We start from the raw sequence: 21,138 nt of genomic DNA on the forward strand, positions 1-21,138 counted from the left end.
TTATTTGATTTGAGAGCTGAACTACCTGCTGCCTTTATGACATCCTATTTTTATTATAAAGGACAACAAACTATGGTAATTCAGAATTGAGCACTTAACAGATGTTTTCTTGAAAAAGAACAAAGTGAGTCTGTCACTTTAAGGAAAATAACTGGAAATATTTGGTTCTTTCAAGCAAAATTTGAGCTTTTAAGTAAAAATTAGAATTTTCAGAATCTTGTATCTGCGAGTTTGAGAATTTTGCAGATACTTAATGATTTTTATGATGATCTTGATGGTGGTTGTTTGAGGTCCCTAAAATCTCAGGTTTAGTGATTTTCTTAAAGGACTAACAGAACTCAGCAAAGCTGTTAAACTCATAGTAACCATTTATTATAGCAAAAGGATACACATTAAAGTCAGCTAAGGAAGAAAGTGTATAGGTCAGAGTCCAGAAGAGACTAGATGTAGGCTTCTAGTTGTCCCCTTCCACTGGAGTCATATAGACAGTGCTTAATTCTCCCAACAGCAGTGTGTGACACCACCAGTCACTCAGAAAGCTCACCTGAGTCTTGGTGTCCAGAATTTTTATTAAGGGTTGATTCTATAGGTCTGGAGCCCCACTGTGGCTGACCTTAGTTACTCCATCCGTTTGATTCCAGAAGCCAAAGTGATACTATATGGACCAGGGTCCACACCATAAATCACATTGTTACCATAAATATCTAGCGTGGCCCAAGGTTCTCAGTAAACAAAGACACTCTTTTTGGGCAGGATATTTCAGAGGCTTAGAGGTTATCTCCCAGGAACCAGGCAAGGGCCAGACATGCATACTTTGCACAACCCTCAAGTGTACTTTCTGTCTAGTGGTGATATAAAGAATGTGATGTTTTGATATTATAAAATGTGTTGAAACTTGGAAGACTGTCATAGCTCGGTGAACTAATATTGCAAGTGACTGTTACATGATGCTGCAAAATATTCACGAGTAAATGATAGAGCAATGGATTTTAATGGAGTGGAGTATAGAACACTTATAGGCATGGTTAGATACTATATTTGTCTAACTTACAAGTAACCTCATTAAGTAACGGTCTGCATATACTATGAACCACAGCAATAGCAGCCACTAATTAAATGTAGAAACATGTATGAGTATTCAGATAATGTTCTCAGTTTCGTTTCTAATACAACTAATATTGATGTATATATAACACACATAAACAAATTTTGTTTGGGTCCAGTAGTTTTTTTAAAAATGTGAAAGAATCTAGAGATCAAAAAGCTGGTCTAGAGGTAATAAAAGGATGAGATGAACAGACAAAGGGAAGAGTAGGCTTGTTCCTGGGATCTCAGAACTGGAATCAGGGATTTGAATGCAATCCTGACTCTATATTTCCCTCTGTTTTGTCCTGTCAACTCACTCTTCCAAGTGGTGGGAAATTTAGCAAACACACACAAATCCTTTTTTTTTTTTTTTTTTTTGACCATGCATCCTATATAGTTTATGCTATCAGAGAACTGACTCTTTTTCAGTTCCAGTGTGAACAGAATATTTGAACATAGAGTTTGATTCTTTTTGGTTCACTCACCTTGGAATGTCCTTCAAATTAAATGAAAGCTTCTCCAGAAACCATGATGTTGAAAGACCTCCCAGAGAGGGCATGGGAGTCTTTTCCCCGAATGGGATGGCTGCTGAACAGGCAACTGCCAAATCAGCATCTTTGAGTTTCAGTAAGTTGGGTAGATAACAGATATTGTGAGAATTCAAAGTAAAGGTGTTTGGGGGGCCTAGGTGCTGGAACACCATGTTCATAAATAAGTACAGAATCATGTTGCATCTCTTACTAATGGCTAACAGGCAAAAGCTTCCTTTAAAAAATCTAGTGTTTTCAATGAAGTATGCTATCTTCAGGGATATTCAGAGAACATACTTTCAGAGAAGTATACTTACTTTCTGGTTGACCCTGAACACAGGTTTGAGCTCCACAGATTAACGTACATGTGGATTTTTTCAATAAATACAGCATATAGTACTGTAAATGTTTTTTTCTCTTCCCTAGGATTTTCTGAGTAACATTTTGTATTATAAGAACACAATATAGAATACACACAACATATAAAATATTGTTTAATTGGCTATGTTATCAGTAAGGCTTGAAAAGTAAACTATTAGTAGTTAAATATTGGGGGGGGTCAAAAGTTATATGCAGATTTTCCATTGTGTGGGGTTGGTACACCTAACCCCTGATTATTCAGAGCCAACTGTATAGAGTACTGTTTGATATCTAATGTTAGAATGCTTGATATGGCCAAGGATTGAACAATTGTTCCTGGTATTATTACATGTTATGTATTATTAAATAGTACCTTAGGTATTATTAAGTGAGAAACAACTTGAGAATAACAGTCTTGTTTTCCATAGTTTTCATATAGGAGTACTGAAGCAAATTAAATACTTACCAGCAATTATGGTTATTTGTTTTGCTTGAGAAACAGTGTTGATGCAAAATAAAATACACTCGGGGGGGGGACCTAATTTTTTTTAATGGTTTAATCTTATTTTTTGAGAGACAGAGAGACAAGTGTGAGCAGGGGAGGGGCAGAGAGAGGAGACACAGAATCCAAAGCAGGCTCCAGGCTCTGAGCTGTCAGCACAGAGTCCAATGCAGGGCTTGAACCCATGAGCATGAGATCATGACCTGAGCCGAAGTTGGATGCTCAACCTACTGAACCATTCATGTGCTCCCCCAAACCCCTAATTTTAATAAATCAATAGGTTGATCCTTTGATTTCTGTTAATGTAAATACAGAATTTTAATCAAAATTTTCTGTACTTTCTTAGATAATTTATTTGTAATTTATTTGTAATTCATTGAAACTTAGCAAAAATTGGGATAGTAGACATTCAAATCTATCAAAGTAATATATTTTATTTTATTTTTTTTTTACTAAAACCTTTTTTAATGTTTATTTTTGAGAGAGAGTGAGAGCGAGCTAGCGAGCGCAGGGGAGGGGCAGAGAGAGAGAGGGAGACACAGAATATGAAGCAGCCTACAGACTCTGATATGTCAGTCCAGAATCTGACATGGGTCAGAACCTGTGAACCTCGAGATCATGACCTGATCCGAAATTGGTTGCTCAACTGACTGAGCCATCCAGGTGTCCTGCTAATACATTTTAAACTGACATTTTGTGGATAGATTTCAGAGAGCTATTAATGTTTAATTTCTTTGTGCAAGAATGCCTTGAGACCAGATCTGTTTATTTGAAGAGACAAGCTAAAAGTGTATAAATTTAAAACCAGTATGAGGAATAATTATTAGCTTGTGCCTTGCTCTCCTGCCTTTAACAAACGCCCTCTAAGGTATCATTGTTCTGGCCATGGTACCTGGAAAACAGTTCTTTCTTTAGATAGTTACTATGGTTATGCTGTTGAGGGCCTTTTGGTTTCATAATGAACTTGAAGAAATGTAAGATACCATAGTGGAAAAAAATAGCTTTTTAAAAGTCAACGGATAGCTAATTCTCATTTCTAGATAAGCAATAGACAAATGTTAAGTTTGATAATGATGAACATACTTCAAAACTTAAACCGCTTTTTCTTTTTTGTCTTTCTCTAAATTCTGTGTCTCTCTCTCAAAGATAGACTGGAGCCTTTTGTGGTGGCCTTTGAATGCCATGTTGAATAGTTTGTCCCTCATTTGCTAATAGATAGCCATTTGTAGACTTCTAAGTTATTAGAGTAAAATGATAAAGCCTATGGTTTAGGAAGAGCCTACCAGGAAGATGGATCTTCCCACAGTTGTAGGAAGAACAGTGTGAGAAGAAAAGAGGGCTTGGAGTATTCGAGGAGGGAATGGAAAACTGGAGAATAATTTGTATATTGCAACTCCAGTGATGTTGATGTGATCTACAAATTGGCACTAGTTTTATGGCTAGAGTGATAGGAAGGAATCAAAGTTGGTTTTGAAGTTTTGAGTCTGAATGTTAGGAAGGATGCTGGTGCCATTAACAGTATAGAGAAGCAAGAGGAAGAGGTGTGTGTGTGTTTGTGCATATGTGTTGGTAAGGGTTATTGCTAATTTTTTAGATTTGGCTGTATTGACCTTATGTTGAAGATTTTAGGTACTTGTTAGGCCTGATGCTTAGGAAGAAAACGAGCTTTAGTGAGAAGAATTTGGGAATCATTCTCATAGTAGTTACAGTTTGAGTTGGCACGGAAGGACTGATATTTCCATGAGTAAGAATAAATAGAGAATAGAAAATTCTGAGGGAAAAAAAATTCATGGGAAGTGCTTCTAGAATGACCTTTGGCTACATAATCTTTCCACCCTTTTTTTTTTTTTTTTTAAAGTTACATAGGAAAAACTCCTTGAGAAAGTGCAGAGAGACAGGTGCTTACAATGTAGTAGGTGCTTTAAAAATGCTTGAGTGCATAAACGTAATTTGGTTGGGAGACAGGGGTTTGAGCTGTGGTATAATGGTATAATGCCCCCCATAGGGTTATTGCTGGGACCAGATTATAAAGATTTTTTTAAGGTTATTTATTTATATTTAGAAAGAGAGAGAACAGGGAGGGGCAGAGAGAGAGGGAGAGAGAATCCCATGCAGGCTCTGTGCTGTTGTTAGTAGTTTCACCAACCATGAGATCATGACCTGAGCTGAGATCAAAAGTTGGACACTTAACTGAGCCACCCAGGTGCCCTGGCACCAGATTAGAGAATAAATTTTAGGAAGTCTTGAACTTTTAAAATGTTCTTTGAGATACATTTCTGTTCGAGGAACTGAAAGAAGTTCAGCAAGTAAGGTTGTAAGTCTAGTCTAATTTGAAAGCATATATTTATTCCCATTTTTTTTTCTGATAAGAATTAGATTTGTAAGGAATATTTTGAAAGTTTGAAGTATTCTCCTGTTTTTATATCTCTATATAACCATTTTTGGCCTGTACTTTTCCCTCTGCCTGTGACATCTTTGTCACCTTCTCAGTCTCTTGCTTTTTCTGAATCAGTTGCTACTCATCTTTTAAGTTTCCATTTGACCATCAGTTTTTTTTTTTTTCTTCCGGAAGTGTGTACTAAAATCCTAACACTGATGTTTTACTCCGTGCCCACATATTCTAGTACTTACTGGACCAGATATCAGTTGCTTGGTTTGTCTATATTCTCCACGAGATCATAAATTTCTCTGTCATGGTGTTCGGTGGTGTTCTCCCATGTAGCACAATGCTTGGCCGTAGTTTGTTGGAGATGGAGAAGGCAGTGTTAGACTAAAGTTTGCTTTTAACCTTCAGATTCAGTATTTTCAAGATATATCTTAAAGGTTAAGAAATGTTTTAGTTGCAATAGGTAGCCACTGAATCATCATTACCTTCAAAGTTTTAGACTGAACATGGTGAAAATGGGAGAAACAATGTTTTCCTTTTACATAAAGATAAAGGATTGCTTTAAGGTGGTTTACAACTATGTTGCCTCAAGGTGTTGGACCAGGGGGCCACAAGTTATTTCCTTGCCCTGTTTTCCTACCATTATGACCCTATAGTTGTTAAGGTTCTAAGAAAAACTCAGCTGCAAGAATTGAGAGTTTTTGATGCATGAAATTACATAGATATAACTGATTGAGCTTGGAGGCAGGAATTGATGTTAGCCTCCTACTAGTATAGGTATTAGGTATTGTGCTTTTTATGTTTGTTTTCTTCCTCTTTTCCTTGTCTTTCTCTTCTCTTCTCTTCTCTTCTCTTCTCTTCTCTTCTCTTCTCTCCCTCCTCTCTCCCTCCTCTCTCCCTCCTCTCTCCCTCCTCTCTCCCTCCTCTCTCCCTCCTCTCTCCCTCCTCTCTCCCTCCTCTCTCCCTCCTCTCTCCCTCCTCTCTCCTCTCTCCCCTCCCCTCCCCTCTCCTCTTCTCTCTATCTCTCCCTCTCTCTCTCTCTTAAAACATGTTTGATTAGTTCAGAACATTTTTAGAGACAGTGTGGCTTTTTCTACTCTTCATTGTCTGTTATCTACGGTGATGGGAGTTAAGGGTAATGAGAATGAGGCTATCTTGATTGAGTGCCTTTTATACACTTTTGTCTATGTAAGCATTATGTTGATACCCACCTTTCATATGTTAGTTGTTCAGCAGACTGAATTTTTGGATGAGTAGATCACATGATAGTGCTTTTCTTTAGAAATAGTTCCAAGAATTAAAACTCTTTTTACCCTGTAAGTATGTACTTGGAGCAAAATGAAATAGAATTTCTGCCCTTGGTTTGAGCTAATTTGGCTTGAGGTATGTAACTAACTACACCCACACATGTTATTTGCCTGAACACAAATATACTCAAGATACCAAGCACATAAGGATAAACATTACATATACCTAACATATACATAAACATTTTTCCTCAAGTTTAAGTGATATATTTAGTCTGGGCAGGTATAATAAACCTGTTACGTCTAGTGGTTGTTCAAATGAATTTACTAATGACCAAATTTTACTCTCTCTGCATAGTGATATGAAAAAAGAGACCAAATAAAGTCACTTAGTATAAAGCATAATTACTTTCTCATTCACTTTAAAAAGTAGGTTTCTTTTCCTTCACCATCAGCTCAGACTTGGTGACTATAAGAATTCTGTTGAAAGGAAATATGAGGGCTTTAGGAAATGTATATTAGTTTTAGCAAATTTTTTGTTAGTATCTTACCATCTTGAAATAACTGATTTAATTTCAGGAAGGACAAAACATGTATAAGAAAATCTGATTAGCATCTTTGAGAATTACAGAAAAACTTTAGGAGTTTGTGGTATGATCAGGCACACAGAATCCCAAGTGATGTAGGTGACAGAAGAGATTTCTTGGCAATTGGATATCTGCATACGTATTTCTCTGTAAGAACTTGGTGCCTGTCAGTGATATAATTAAGAGGAAGAGCATAGTGGAAAGTAAAAGTGATCTGGCAACTTCAGTTTAGTTTCCTTTTTAGAAGAAGGAAGTCTGTTGATGGTGACACTATTTAATTGTTTTCTAGTAGTAAAACAGTTTCCATTTAGGCTTGTCAAGTTAGTTTTAAGTAACTGTATAGTTTGAATGAAATGTCTGTCCATATTCAGACCAGCTGGTTTTCTCGTTGCATAGGAAAATTGTATTATTTTTCCTGATCAGGAGAGACCAACTAAAGAGCACAAAGGCCCCTGTAAGACCCCTCAAAAGTCCTCCTCCAGTGTACAACGTGAGTCTATAAAAAGAATTCATGTCATTCCAAATTTGAAGGTAAAATAATTCCTGCAGCTTGTCCAACTTGTCTCTTTTATGGTTGACTTTTTAAATATATAGTATCATCGTGGGTGTTATGATATTTTGGATAAACTGATTATGTAGTTTCTAATAAAAGGATATCAAGGGACTCTGTATCTGCCTGTTCATTTCTCAACTTTAAGAAAGGAAACAAACAGGGCACCTGGGCAGCTCAGTCAGTTAAGTGTCCGACTTCAGCCCAGGTCATGATCTCATGGCTTGTGAGTTTGAGCCCCTCATTGGGCTCTGTGCTGACAGCTCAGAGCCTGGAGCCTGCTTTGGATTCTGTGTCTGCCTCTCTCTCTGTCCCTCCCTGCTTGTGCTTTGTCTCTCTCTCTCTCTCTCTCTCTCTCTCTCTCTCAAAAATAAACATTAAAAAAAAAAAAGGAAACAAAACAAATGAACATAGGGCAGGGGATGGGGTGAGGGAAGAGATCAAACCAACAGACAGACTCTTAACTATAGAGAACAAACTGATGATTGCCAGAGGGGAGGTGTGTGTGGGGGGGGATGGGTTAAATGGGTAATGGGCATTAAGGAGGGCATTTGTGGTGATGAGCACTGGGTGTTACGTGTAACTGATGAATCACTAAATTCTACTCCTGAAACAAAAACTACACTATATGTTGACTAACTGGAATTTAAATAAAAACTTGGGAAAAAGAATAGATTTCTTAACAAAAAAATTGCGAAGCTAGCTGAGAAAAAAATACTTACTTTTTAAATTTCCTGTTTTCCCTACCTCCTTAAAAAAAAAAAAGAGAGAGGGGCAATTTACTTTTAAATAGGAGAACATTAGATATTTTACTATTAAAGTGCTATATTAATAGGGAAATTTGTCATAGTATCTAATGCATACTGGCTTTGTCATCCCTCCAAAGAATAGATCCACTTGAGAAAGAATGGAGCTATCTGAGGCTGTTCCAGAGTTGCCAGGAGAAATGGAAGAATTTCTAGTTTATGAATACAATGGCACCTCCAGTCCCACTTAATGTATATGGTTCAGAAAAGGAATTTTGGGGAAAGAAATTTCCTCTTAAAGATGATACTTTAGCAGAAACAAAGATTGGTTTCTTCTTTTCCCAAAATTAGCTGGAAGGTGAACAAAACTGGAAAATAGGAAGGTAATTGGGGCTTAGGTGATCTACAGACTAATCATCCATTATGCCACAGTCTTAAAATTTGAGATTTTCATTGATGAAATTTGTATTAATCTTGTAGTTTTTACATGTATATATAGTTTTATATGTAATAATTCACTTAACAATAATATCAAGCCAACCTCCTATGAAGTAGATACTGTTATTATATGCCTTTTATAGAGGAGAAAACTGAGGCTCAGAAATTAACTCATTTGCCCATATTTGTACAGCCAGGTGTCAAAGGTTCTCTTCAAACAGAAGCACCATGGCTCCAGTCTTTATTTAATCATTATGCAATTATAGCCTGTGTAGCAGTTTTTCATTTTTATATATTTTTAGAGGAATTTAGGACAAATACTTAATTTATTCTAAGGTTGAGATGGAGATTGTTTTCCATATTTCACAAATGATGGTAAAGGGGTGCAAAATGGAGAGGCTGGACTTGACCCTAGTCATGGACGTTTCTGGTAAGTCTTCATCTCACCACTTGGTTTCATCTCTTTTGGAGACGTTTAGGAAACGTCAGTGTAGCCATCCTTCTTTCAGCTCTGTCATACTAAATTATTTTCATATTCTTTTTAGACCTAGTTAGCAATCCTCAAAGATCAGAACTTTCTTATTATGGACATTAAAGAAGAAATTTTCGTCACATTTTTTCCAACATTATGGTTTATGATTTGACACTTCTTCCTTTATTTAACAAATGCTTTTAAAATTAATATTACTCTGTGCCACGTACATTCTGTGAGTAAAAATTGCCATAAATGTAATAAGCACAGTAACAAATTTACCTTAGATAATGCCACCCATAGATACTTGGTAATTTCCTGTTACACTCAGAAAGAATATCCTCATATCCAATACAACACCAGTTAATACTTAGGTGTTCGAGATACTCTAGCCTCAGTTGCATTTCTTGTATTTGGTGTTTTTTTTTAACTTCTTTGAAAACAATCACCAACCAGCAAAACTACTCTTAACAAGGTACAAGACTTTGATTGTAAATGAATAGTGGGGATGATTAAAGAGATTTTTTTATTTCCTTGTAATGTTACTGTAACTATGTGTACAGTTAGGAAGTGTAGCATTTTTGTTAAATTGAATCTTAAACTAATGTCTACTAGGGACATATCTCCTGTAGGAGAGTGTCATATCTTTGGTATGGGGGTATGTTTTGAGAAGCCATATTCCACATTATTTTTTATATAAAATGAATTTTACTACAAATTTCAGAAAGTTAAAGTATTTTCATCTTTTTTTTTTTTTTTTCTCCTGGGTTTAAATAGAATCTGAAATGATTCTCTGTGAGAAATTGCCAACCTAAGTATTCTGAATCTCCTGATAGGTGAAATTTTTATGTTTATCAAAAAGGTCCTGGGTTCAAAAGGGGTTGAAAGACACTGTTTTAAAGACCCAAAGACTACTGCTCATTAGATATAGTAATTTAGGTCCTATAACTCTGTGAAGTATTTCAGTCAAATCCTATCACGCTGGATTTGTGATCTACTTATAAAATATTTGTTTTAGCTACATGTCATGATGCTATCTGCAATTACAATACAATTATTATTTTACCTAGTATGGTACTGATTTTTTTTTGGCTTCCAGGTTTTTACAGTTTAATTAAAGTACTTTTTATGCTTCAATAGTAGCTTTAAAATTGTTTGCAGATATATTTAAAATATTGTTATGATACACCTTGATAATTTGAAATAAATAATAAAGATAATTCAAGAAAGTCTAAGTTTTGATTAAGATAATTCTTTTTTTTTTTTTTGTAGAACAGCCAGAGATTTTTAACAGTGGAATTTCAAAACTTTTAAAAAAGGATCAGACTCAACTACATGTGTGCTCATCCAGCCTATTACTGGATAACCTAATTTGTAATCATAATCAATAATTGACAGGTGTTTTTTTTTTTTTTTTTACTATAGTTGACACACAATGTTGTATTACTTTCAGGTGTACAACATAGTGATTTGACAAGTTTATGCATTATGCTATGTTCACTACAAATGTAGGTACCATCTGTCATCATACATTGCTATTACAGTATCATTGACTGTTATGCTGTGATTTTTGTTCCTGTGACTTACTCATTCCATAAATGAAAGTCTGTATCTCCCACTCTTCTTCACCCATTTTGTTTATTCATTTACAAATAAAAATAAAAAAAATAAATGTTTTACATCATGTATTTGAAGCTTAATGAGCTTTTGGCATAAAGGGAATTAGTAATATTCAAGAAACAAAGCTGTTTATTTAGAGTAATGTCTCTGTCTTAAACTGAATACCTGTGTTAATTCCAGAATCTGACAGCATAGAGGTAAAAACTAAAGATAACATATATATCTTTTATATATCAGTAAAGGATTTTATTCAAATATTTATTATAAATTAGTAATTGTGTGACACCTCATGGCCTTGTGTATCATCTCATGGTAGGTTCAAAGATGAAAGATGAAATACAGTTTTTTAATCTTGATATTTTGGGTAAAACATAAGAGAAATTTCACAAATGTAACACACATAAAAGAGGGATTTTCCTTAAAATTGTTTTTAATTTTTGTCTGTTCAGTGAATAAATCTGCTCTGTGGTATAGCTACACTGCTTTAGGTAATGTACCAGTTTCATATTCTAAGGACATGTTACATGTATTTTCACAACTAAATAAATTTCTACATAAATTTTGTCCTGATCATGTATGGTTAAATTTTAACTCCTCAGGGAACTTTTAATCATCATTAGTCTAAACTTTTTAGATTAAAAAAAAAAAAGCTGAAAGTTAAATTTACTTATTGATAGCCTCTAAGATAAAGAAGATTAGAATTATAGAAGAATGCAGTGTTGATTGGTCTTTCCCTTCTTCCTCTAAACTAGCAGCTTTTTTTCCTAATAGGTTAAAATGAAGCTCCATGATTTTTTTCATTGTTTTATTTTAATTTTATGTACAGACTTCAATTAAATGGGTTGGTTTTTAGAAGAAAACTGAAAATTCTTTTGAGAATTTTTTTTTTTCATATAAACTAATGAGTCAAGAACAGTAAGTTTTCATTATAGCAAGTTTACAAAAGCAGTCCTAGGACTATAATAGTTTTGACTGTTGATGTGAATGTTTTATTGTCTTCCTCTGAGTGTCCAAGATAAGATTACAAGTATGAAGGTTGTACCATGGTCATGTGAAAATTCCAGTATGTTTCGAAGTATTCTTCTGTTTATATCAGTCCATGAGACTTTTTTATAGGCATAAATTGGTAGCATGGATGATGCTACAGTCATTTGTTTAGATTATCTGGTAATATAGTTAGGTAGAATATATGTAAATTGAGAGTAGGAAAGTTAAAGGAACAATGGTGTTATTTATTTTCCACATGTTTGTTGAATAAATTTGAGGAATTAAGATCAGATGTGTGGTTATGGAGTAGATGATCTTAAGAACAAGGGGAATAATCAGCTTCATGTTGAAATGGGGAATTAGAGTAGTAGTCTTTAGATAGTATCATTCTGTTTTCCTGTTGTACGGCACAGATATAAAGGAATAAAGTTTTATTTTCTTACTGCGACTGTGTGCTTTGTTACATCAAATCTTGGTTCCTCAGTATATAGAGAGGTAGTAAATTAGTTGTTACCATTTGTCCATCTTACTCTTATTTTTTTAAATTAAGATTTGATTGTAATAAGTGTTTGTATCTTGACCAGGTAGACAATCCTGGAGGTAGAGAGATGGGCAGAAATGGAAGCGGTTCGTATGTGAGATGATTAGTCCTGAGCTTATAGAACAAATTAAAAACTGAATAAATGAACTTTTTTGAGAGACAGAAAGTTAATAATGGAGTTAAAATTGGAATAACCGGTTCATAGTAAAAGGTAAATGTTTAAGTTACATGTAGGTATTTAAAACCTCTAGTAGTATGTTTTTCAACTACCAATAATAATGTTCTGATTGCTATTTGTATTCTAATCTCACCTTTTTCCTCTTAGGTGGTATCATGGAAAACTTGACAGAACTATAGCAGAAGAGCGCCTCAGGCAGGCAGGGAAGTCCGGCAGCTACCTTATAAGAGAGAGTGATCGGAGGCCAGGCTCCTTTGTACTTTCATTCCTTAGCCACACAAATGTTGTCAACCATTTTAGGTAAGTCTTTATTTCTCTTGGGAGACTGTATAATACGGTGACTTTTCTGTAGTGTTATTAAATATACCTGCTTTAATAAAAGCGAATGATTCGGCAATATTTAAATGATGGGAAAGTGATTTGTTTTCAGTTAAGTGATTGAAACGGATGATTATAGAGTAGATATTATTGAATGCTTGCATTTTTTGTTTAAAAACAGATTACTGGGCATTACTATGCTAATCTCAAATATAATTATCACTTTTAAAGTATAAAGAATTATAAAGAAACTTTGGTAAAGCAGAAATAAAGGACAATATATTTTTAAATACAGAGTAACCACATTGAGGAAACAGTATTTAAAGAGTCAAGGTGTGTGCCCTTTAATTTATTTTACTTCATTGTTCTGAAATTCTTTGTAATCATTCATGTCAGTTAAAGGTATACAGATTTTTAAGCACAGATATCAAAGTCTGTATAAATATATGTACCTATATTGTCTTTAATTTCATTTTTATGGCAGACATTGGGAAAAAAGTCATATAGTGCCTATACCATTAACTGATAAAATGGTTGTATACCCTTGACTTTTAGATTTTATTTATTTATTTATTTATTTATAAGTTTATTTATGAGAGACAGTGACAGCATGAACAGGGGAAGAACAGAGAGAAAGAGAGTGAGAGAGAGAGGAGTAGAGAGAGAATCCCAAGCAGGCTCTGGGCTGTTAGTGCACAGCCCAACTCTAGGCTTGATCTCACAAATTGACTGAGTGAGCCACCCAGGCGCCCCAATTTTTAGATTTTAAAATGAGTTTTCAAAGTACTTTATACCACATGTAGAACGTGAAATTATTATAATAATTCTCTATAAATAAATGTAAATAGTTCTCTATAAATATTTGAAGAGTATATAAAGCTACTTTTAGCCAGAGAAAATTTATTAAAATTGCTATTCAGTCTTAAATATGAAAGGTGAGCAGAGGTATCTATAGTTAGATTTATATTTATTGCAGTAAATTATGTAATGGGTTTATAAGTCAGATAAATATTTTGTATCAAGTATATACATATATGTTTTTAGAAGAAATAACCTCAAGTAAATTTGCATTGGTGAAAATATGAATAAGTGATACTTTAAAACAGGATGTAGATAAAAGAGTATGAGAATTAGAGATTTAGAATTTCTAAATTTAGAAATTGGTCTCCACATTGGCTCTGAAGATTTTTTTTATACTGTATTTTTTTTTTCCTGTACAAATAGGATTATTGCTATGTGTGGCGATTACTACATTGGTGGAAGACGTTTTTCTTCACTGTCAGACCTAATAGGTTATTACAGTCATGTTTCCTGTTTGCTTAAAGGAGAAAAATTGCTTTATCCAGTTGCACCACCAGAGGCAAGTAAAACTTGAATAAAATATTTTTCAAAAATTTATTACTTCACTTTACTAATGAGGTTAGCTCTTGTTCAGTTTTTTATGGTGTTTATTATAATTCAAGAAATACCATATTAAATTTTAATTCTGTTGTATTGGCAAAACTGCCACCTTCTTTAAAAAAATAAAATAATTTTTCTGTAATTTTGTCTTTACGTTTCTAAATTTTTTTTTTTTTATAATACTGTATGGTGATAGCTTAACAAATATTTTTAAAGGAATGAGGAGGAATCACTGATTGTATAGGGCTAATCCTGAAGTTGCCGTAAGATTCTGAAATGCCTTCTACCTCATTAGAAAAAGGTTAATTTATATTTTCTGTGTAGTTCATTTAAAATTAAATGGTTACTCCTATTACTTGATACAAACATTGGTTATACAGTTAAAAGAATTTGTAAAAAAGCAGCAACAGAAACAAGACCAGCATTTCTAGGCTTTAGGTATTTATAGCCTGAGTAAAAAATAGTTTGACTGATCCTGTGGTGTTCATAATGTGGATTTTTGTTGGTTTTAACTTTATGTGGACATAACCTGATTTGACTTTGACATGAAGAGATTATTTATCTATTGTAAATCTTTTTTTTTTTTTTTTTTTTATGATTTCTAGCCAGTAGAAGATAGAAGGCGTGTTCGAGCCATTCTACCTTACACAAAAGTTCCAGACACTGATGAAATAAGGTATTTTATAATGTATTCTCATTTATAGGCATTTGAAACAGGCATTTGACACACTTTGAAAACATTGCTCTTGGACTAGGAAGGTTTTGGAACTTGAGGAGATAGCATTGTAGCAGGATGAAGGTACCTTTAATATTGAGTTCATTGTTCCTGTACTCTTGTGTTTGGCTTATTTGTTCAGAATATGGATTTGGATCAGAGTGGCCACAGTGAAGATGACAGAAATAATTCAGCTTTTATTAGACTATCTCTGACAAAGTAAGGATAATTGTTATATTCTGTACTCTCCTTTAATTTTTATTACTACATGGCATTTGTATCTTAACTGTAACTTGTACTTCAATGATGACCAAACTTCTATTTTACATGATGGGTGAATAGTTTAAGTGTGGCATAGAACTACAGAACGTGATAATCTTTAGAAATTATTTTTATATAATTTGATTTATATATAATTTGTTTTATTATTTTTACATAAACTGATTTGTTATATAATTTGATACTTATCAAATTATCAGTGTCTTTCTGTAAGCTGTTTAACTTTACAATGGAAAATTTATTTCTTGCTGGCAAAATGTTTACTGATTCTGAGTATACAGCTTCTCACTGAAATCAACAGCAGCATTTAAAATACAGCGTTAACTTTGGGGCATAGTGAATTTCTAAAAATAGAATAATTTTAAAAAGATTCAAGTATCTGGAATTTCAAAATAAGGATTCCATTTTTATATGATTGTCCACAAAATAACTTCTCATTTAGTTTTTATTGGCGTACCTTTATTTGTGATCTAAGCGGGAAAAGCAAATGAAAGAAAACGAAGGAAGGAAATGTATACAATAATGAAGAACAATGGTGAACTACAAATTCAGGAAGTTTGGATAACTTGTAAATTCCCAGTGAATCATCTAGAACAGCAGTGCTCAAAGTGTGATCCATGTAACTTCGAGGATCCTTGAGATCCCTTTAGAGGGTTCACGAGAACCAAACTGCTTTCTTAATAAGACTAAGATAAAATATACCCTTTCCACTGTGACATACATGTACACTGATGGTACAAGAGCAACGAGCAGAGCAGTAAATCTATTAGGACCTTAGGACAGATTAAGGCAGGGGCACCACAGTGTATGGTGTTCTTCACTGCCACACACTTAGAGGTAAACAGTATCAACCAGTGTCCTCTAAGGTTTTTCTTGGTGCAACTACAAAACGTATTTTATTAAATCTCAACCCTTTTAATATTCTGTATGATGACTATCTTTTTAATCTTCTCTGTGATGAAAACTGGTGTGATGAAATGGGAAGTATGCACAAAGTGCCTTGGCTGCGTGAGTGGAGCATTGAGTTGAGAGCTGAGGTAGCTTCTGCTTTTGTGTATACCACATATACTTAATAGAATGACTGACAGGCAAACTATGGTTATTCAGACTAGAGGATTTGACTTTTCTTTTCTTTCTTTTTTTTTTTTTTTTTTTTTTTTTTTTTTTTTTTTGGTAAAGTGATTGTTTTATGTTACTTCAGGGGAAATAACTGGCAGTATTTATTGCCAATGACAAAATTTGAGCTTGGAATAAAAAAATGAGGATTTTAGAAACCCTGTATCTGCCATCAGGAGTTTGACAGCTTCCTAAATATAAATAGTTCATGATTTTTCTGATGAGATTTGTGGTGATATTAAAGAATGTGATGTTTTGATTGTGTAAAATGTATTTATGTCTGAAAGGTCTACATAGCTCAGTGAACCAATATTTTCTAAATGAACAATGCACACTGTTAAAGAATTCTGCCTGGGTAAAGATCCATTCAGAGTGCAAGATGGACAAATACATTTTACTGGAATGGGATACGGAAAGTTCTTGCTGCAGTTTTAGAGTCCACATTACAACTAGCCTTCAAGTACCACTTGCTGAGCTTTTGCTGTTACATCATAGAATATCTATAATTATGCAATCTCAAAGGCTATTAAAATACCCCTTTCATGACTACATATTTTTTGTGAGGCCAGATTTTTCTTCATATACTTCGGATAAAAAAAACATAAAGCAACAGATTGAATGTAGAAATAGGAGAACCGAGTAGTTTTCAGTTGAAACAGATGTTGAGATTTGCAAAAATGTGAAATAATACTGTCACTAACTTGTAAAAATATAATTTTTCATATTCTTTATGTTATATATAATGGGGTGTATTTTTTTTAAGAATTAGTAAATACTTTAAAACATTTATATTTTAAATTTAATATGATAAATCTAAATGGGTAGAATTTATTTAAATCAAAGCCTTTTAGGTTGTCAGTTTTTAAGAGTATATAGGGCTCCTAAGAGAACCTCAAAACTGAGAACTACTGATCTAGGAAGATGAAAATTTAAACAAAAATTAGAATGTGCACCCCAAGATCAAGAGTTGCGTGCTCCACCAACTGAGCCAGCCAGGTGCCCCTAAGTCTTTTAAAATTTGTATATATCTGTGAAGTTTTTTGTTTTGTTTTGTTTTTAGGTAAAAACGTATGAATAGTAATGAGATTTAATAAGGCGTTTTAACCTTTTTTGAGGAAGAATGCAAAATAATACATAAAGAATCTTGTGATTGTATTGTTTGTGCCAGTAAGCTTTTTATTTTATTTTATTTTTTTCATTTTTGCACCATAGTGTTCTAGCAACAACAAAAGTCAAAATTAAAAATACAAATTCTCTTATGGTTACTTTTGACCCAGAAATGTAACTTGTCACTTCTCCTTTCTCTTTTACTTCTTGTCCATATGTATTCCTTTTTTTACTCATAATTAATATTTTTTAATGTAGTTGTTTAGGAGGTTGGTTTTAGAAAGGAATAACATATTTGGCTAAGAGGTAATGTCTGCTGTCTGCTGCTCATCAGTGAGTGAAATATTGGTCACTGTTAACAAGGATTGTAGTGTCAGGATAGAATGCAGTGTATGTCATGCTCATTCACACAGCGATCACCCAAAGTATTGTGTACAAGTTTTCTTTTCTTGAATTTGTATAAGAAACAGGCTTGAGATATTCCGGAGAAAAATGGTTTTCAGAAGTATGAGAAAAGATTTACTTAAGGGAAGTTTGGTTTCTGAAAATTAAGATTGAAAGGAAAATTGATTTAAAAAAATATTTGACAGACATGGATATAGATGTAGGGTTAATGGTAGCAGCCAATCAATCTTGAAACCTTAAGTGTTCACAGGCATTCATTCAGGCTTAAAAGGACACTTCAGTGAATTACTGATGTTGATAGACGGCATCAGTATAAAACTAACTTACTCCTCCTGTGATTTGGTAGAGGTTGCAAACATCTAGATTCCAAGGAAAAGAAACTAGTTTGTGTGTTTCCCTCTACTCAGAAATTTGTAACAGAAAAAACATTCATACATTTTCAAATGCTTTACTACCACTTTCAAACAAAAAGAATGGTATGTAGTATCATGGGTATCTAAGTAAATTAAATAAATCTTAACGTTCTTTATGAGAAAAATATTAATTCTCATAAACATATGCTGATTAGACTAATGGTGCTTATTCAAAATAAAGTTTTTCCAAAGTAACTGTGTCTTGTTTATGTGTAATGAATTAACTATATTATGATTTTATATCTAAACCATATCTGAAAGATAATTACACAGAAGCTTAAATTTTTAAGTCAGTTTTCTTGGGAGTTACACCCTAAAGCTTGTAATGCATATATAATTATTGTTTACAAACATTCCAATTTGAATGTAATAATAATCCAGTGGTGCAGATACCATTTACACGTGATGAAATTAAGATTCAGATTGTTAAGTGGCTTCAAAGTTTTACATTTAGGTGATGCCAGAAACAGGACAAAAATCCAGAGTATTTGACTTTAATTTCTTGCATTTTCCAATATCATAGTATCTCTTGTATTACGTGATTAGTCATTTTTCCCTGTTTAAAACTTTAATTCAATTTTAATAACTTCATAATTGTCACTTTCAGTTTCCTAAAAGGAGATATGTTTATTGTTCATAATGAATTAGAAGATGGATGGATGTGGGTTACAAATCTAAGAACAGATGAACAGGGCCTTATTGTTGAAGACTTAGTGGAAGAGGTGGTAAGTTTTGTTCTTTTCTTCTCACTCTCAGAATTGTCAGTGTTTTGTACATTTTTGGAACTTGTCCATAATCATGGAAATTAGTTGTGAAACATTTTTTTTAATGAGAAACCTAATTCCTAAGTACAAGGAATTTTTCATTAAAATGTATTTACTGTAATAAATGTTATTTTTTGTAAAGACCATAATTAGGCTAGCATGTTTTAATCTTTAACTGCCAATTTTCAGAAAGTTTTTATGAGTTTCTAAGAATAAAGAAACAAATAACATTTGTGCTTATTTGTATCTCTTTTTGTCGTCTTGGTGGTTTTTCTCTTAAGTGACATTATGTCAAACTGATCATGGAAATCTCATTCAAATAGTTGTCCATGTTTGCTTTCAAATTCTTCATCTCCCAAATATATGTATAACTTTCTAGTAACTTTGGAAAAGCTTAGTTATATTACACATACATTATCACATGTTTCTACATTTTCAGTTTCTCCATTTTCATTGTCACCACATAATATAGTATTAGAAATCTTATCACTATAAATAATTGTGCATTTCTTAATAGCAGGTCTGCATTCAAACAGTATTTGCATTTCGGAGATAGTACTCAGTATCACTGAATCATATCCAAAATATTACAGTTTTGGAATTCACCCTTCCTTTTTGGATTTGGTTAGGGTGATGGAATGGTTTCCTTTTATCTTTCATAATCTTCAGAGCTACTGTTTTTAAAATATGTCATGAACCTGGTAATATTCTGAAACCTGTGCTTTGATTATTGTTGCAGGAAGACAGCAGGGGAGAATATTTGTCTTTGTTATTCTTTTGACTAATAGAACTTGATATGTAAAAGTAAAACATACTGACGAAAAGTGGAGGGAGGTTGAGGAAATGGTATGATAAATTCCATACACATAGTTACTTAATAGAGGAGCTGGCATTAGAACTTCTAATTCCTAGGTTACTATTTGGAATTTTACAGTAGGAAGGGATATTTATTCCATATAGGCCAGAAGTGTTCAAACTGAAGAATCTCACTGGTTTTACTTATGAAATTTCTTAGTTAAAATTTTTTATGTTGGATTTTTTTTTCTCCTTGCTATAACCTCCTTTCCCCCATTTTTGTAATTATTTGAAGGATTTATAGTATAGTTTAACTTTTCTTTAGCTCTTGAATTCTGGGTCAAATCCAACTAGGTAAACTTTAAGAAGAATAAGTGTAAGTTATCCAAGGAGTACAGAAAAAAAAAAAAAAAGCTCAATTTAAGGTAAAGAGACATGACCTCATGTCAATAAAAGGAAAAAAATAAAAACAATTTAATAACTCAGTATGAACAAAAAATGTGATGTGGCTGCTAAAAAGGAATATAGTCATACCTTGAATTAATAGTGGAATAGTTTCAAGTTAGAATTATAAATAGGTTTCACACTAATATGTATAATAAGTTTTCATAATGGTCTTCATTGGAGCATAGTGATTCCTTGTAGGTTGAAAAGCCATTTAGAGATTGTCTAGATTTCAGACATTACTTTGGTGGTTGGATTTAAGGATTTTCCCGCTCAGAACTTCTGATTACTGTTCTCCAAGCACATTTATACTTTTATGCCTTAAATCTAGAATGTAAGCTCTGTGAAAGTTTTTGTCTCTAATTCAGTGATGTATTCCCATAGCAGAATAGTGTCTAGTATTAGTAAACATTCAGCAAATGTTTGTTGAATGAATATCTCTTTGCCTATACTTTCTCCTCTTCCTTGACACTCTTGCCCTGCTACACCACTAACTTGTAAAATTTGATTCATTTTTATCAATTCAGCCCAGATGTTACCCCTTTTTTCACAGAGGTTTTATGCCTATCTTAGTCTAAAGTGTTTTCTCTTGTGTTTTTATAGCACCTTGTTAATTCTGTATTTTACTACACTGTATAAAATTAATTTATGGTGTAAACCAGTTCTATAGAGATGAACTCCTTTTGGGCAATGATAATGCATTTTGTTTTTGTGGGGGGTTTTTTGTTTGTTTGTTTTTTAGCATACTGCTTTCATATAGTAGGCATTCAGTGAGTGTGTGGTTTTACTTTGGGTAGGTATTTGATGAGTGAGGAAAAATTGAGGGAAGTAAATCCATGGACAGATAGACTATTTTTCTACTCTTTCCTTTGTTATTCAGTGAAGACTTGGTGCCAGATACCCAGTTTTGCTGGGTCCTAGAGGTACATCTCAAAAATATTCAGTGCAACCTATATGAACAGCATTGTGCTAGTGATTATGGTGGTGGTAGGTGTTAAAGAATAGGTAAGAGGTTACGATGCATGTAGCCACTATACCGGAATGAATAAATAACACCAATGTATCTTAAATAATAGGAATGCCAAATAGGTAAGGTTAAAAAGATGATAAAAGAAGGATGTCTTTTTGATTTAAAGTAAAAGTTTATATTT

At 33.3% G+C, this 21,138-nt stretch overlaps 1 protein-coding gene across 1 annotated transcript in view; it reads left to right on the top strand.

Annotated features, from left to right (window-relative positions):
• Positions 1-21,138, top strand: part of RASA1 (RAS p21 protein activator 1) — a 113,885-nt gene that overhangs the window by 40,266 nt on the left and 52,481 nt on the right. Inside the window, exons 2-5 of the mRNA XM_047088795.1 lie at positions 12,378-12,530; positions 13,773-13,908; positions 14,555-14,625; positions 18,592-18,709. Coding sequence (XP_046944751.1) covers positions 12,378-12,530; positions 13,773-13,908; positions 14,555-14,625; positions 18,592-18,709 — 478 coding nt within the window. The remainder of the gene's footprint in view (positions 1-12,377; positions 12,531-13,772; positions 13,909-14,554; positions 14,626-18,591; positions 18,710-21,138) is intronic.

Source organism: Lynx rufus, unplaced genomic scaffold (assembly GCF_022079265.1).
Source record: "Lynx rufus isolate CCGP_SWC_20201006 ecotype Redwood Valley unplaced genomic scaffold, mLynRuf1.p SCAF_1, whole genome shotgun sequence".
Lineage (NCBI taxonomy): Eukaryota > Metazoa > Chordata > Mammalia > Carnivora > Felidae > Lynx > Lynx rufus.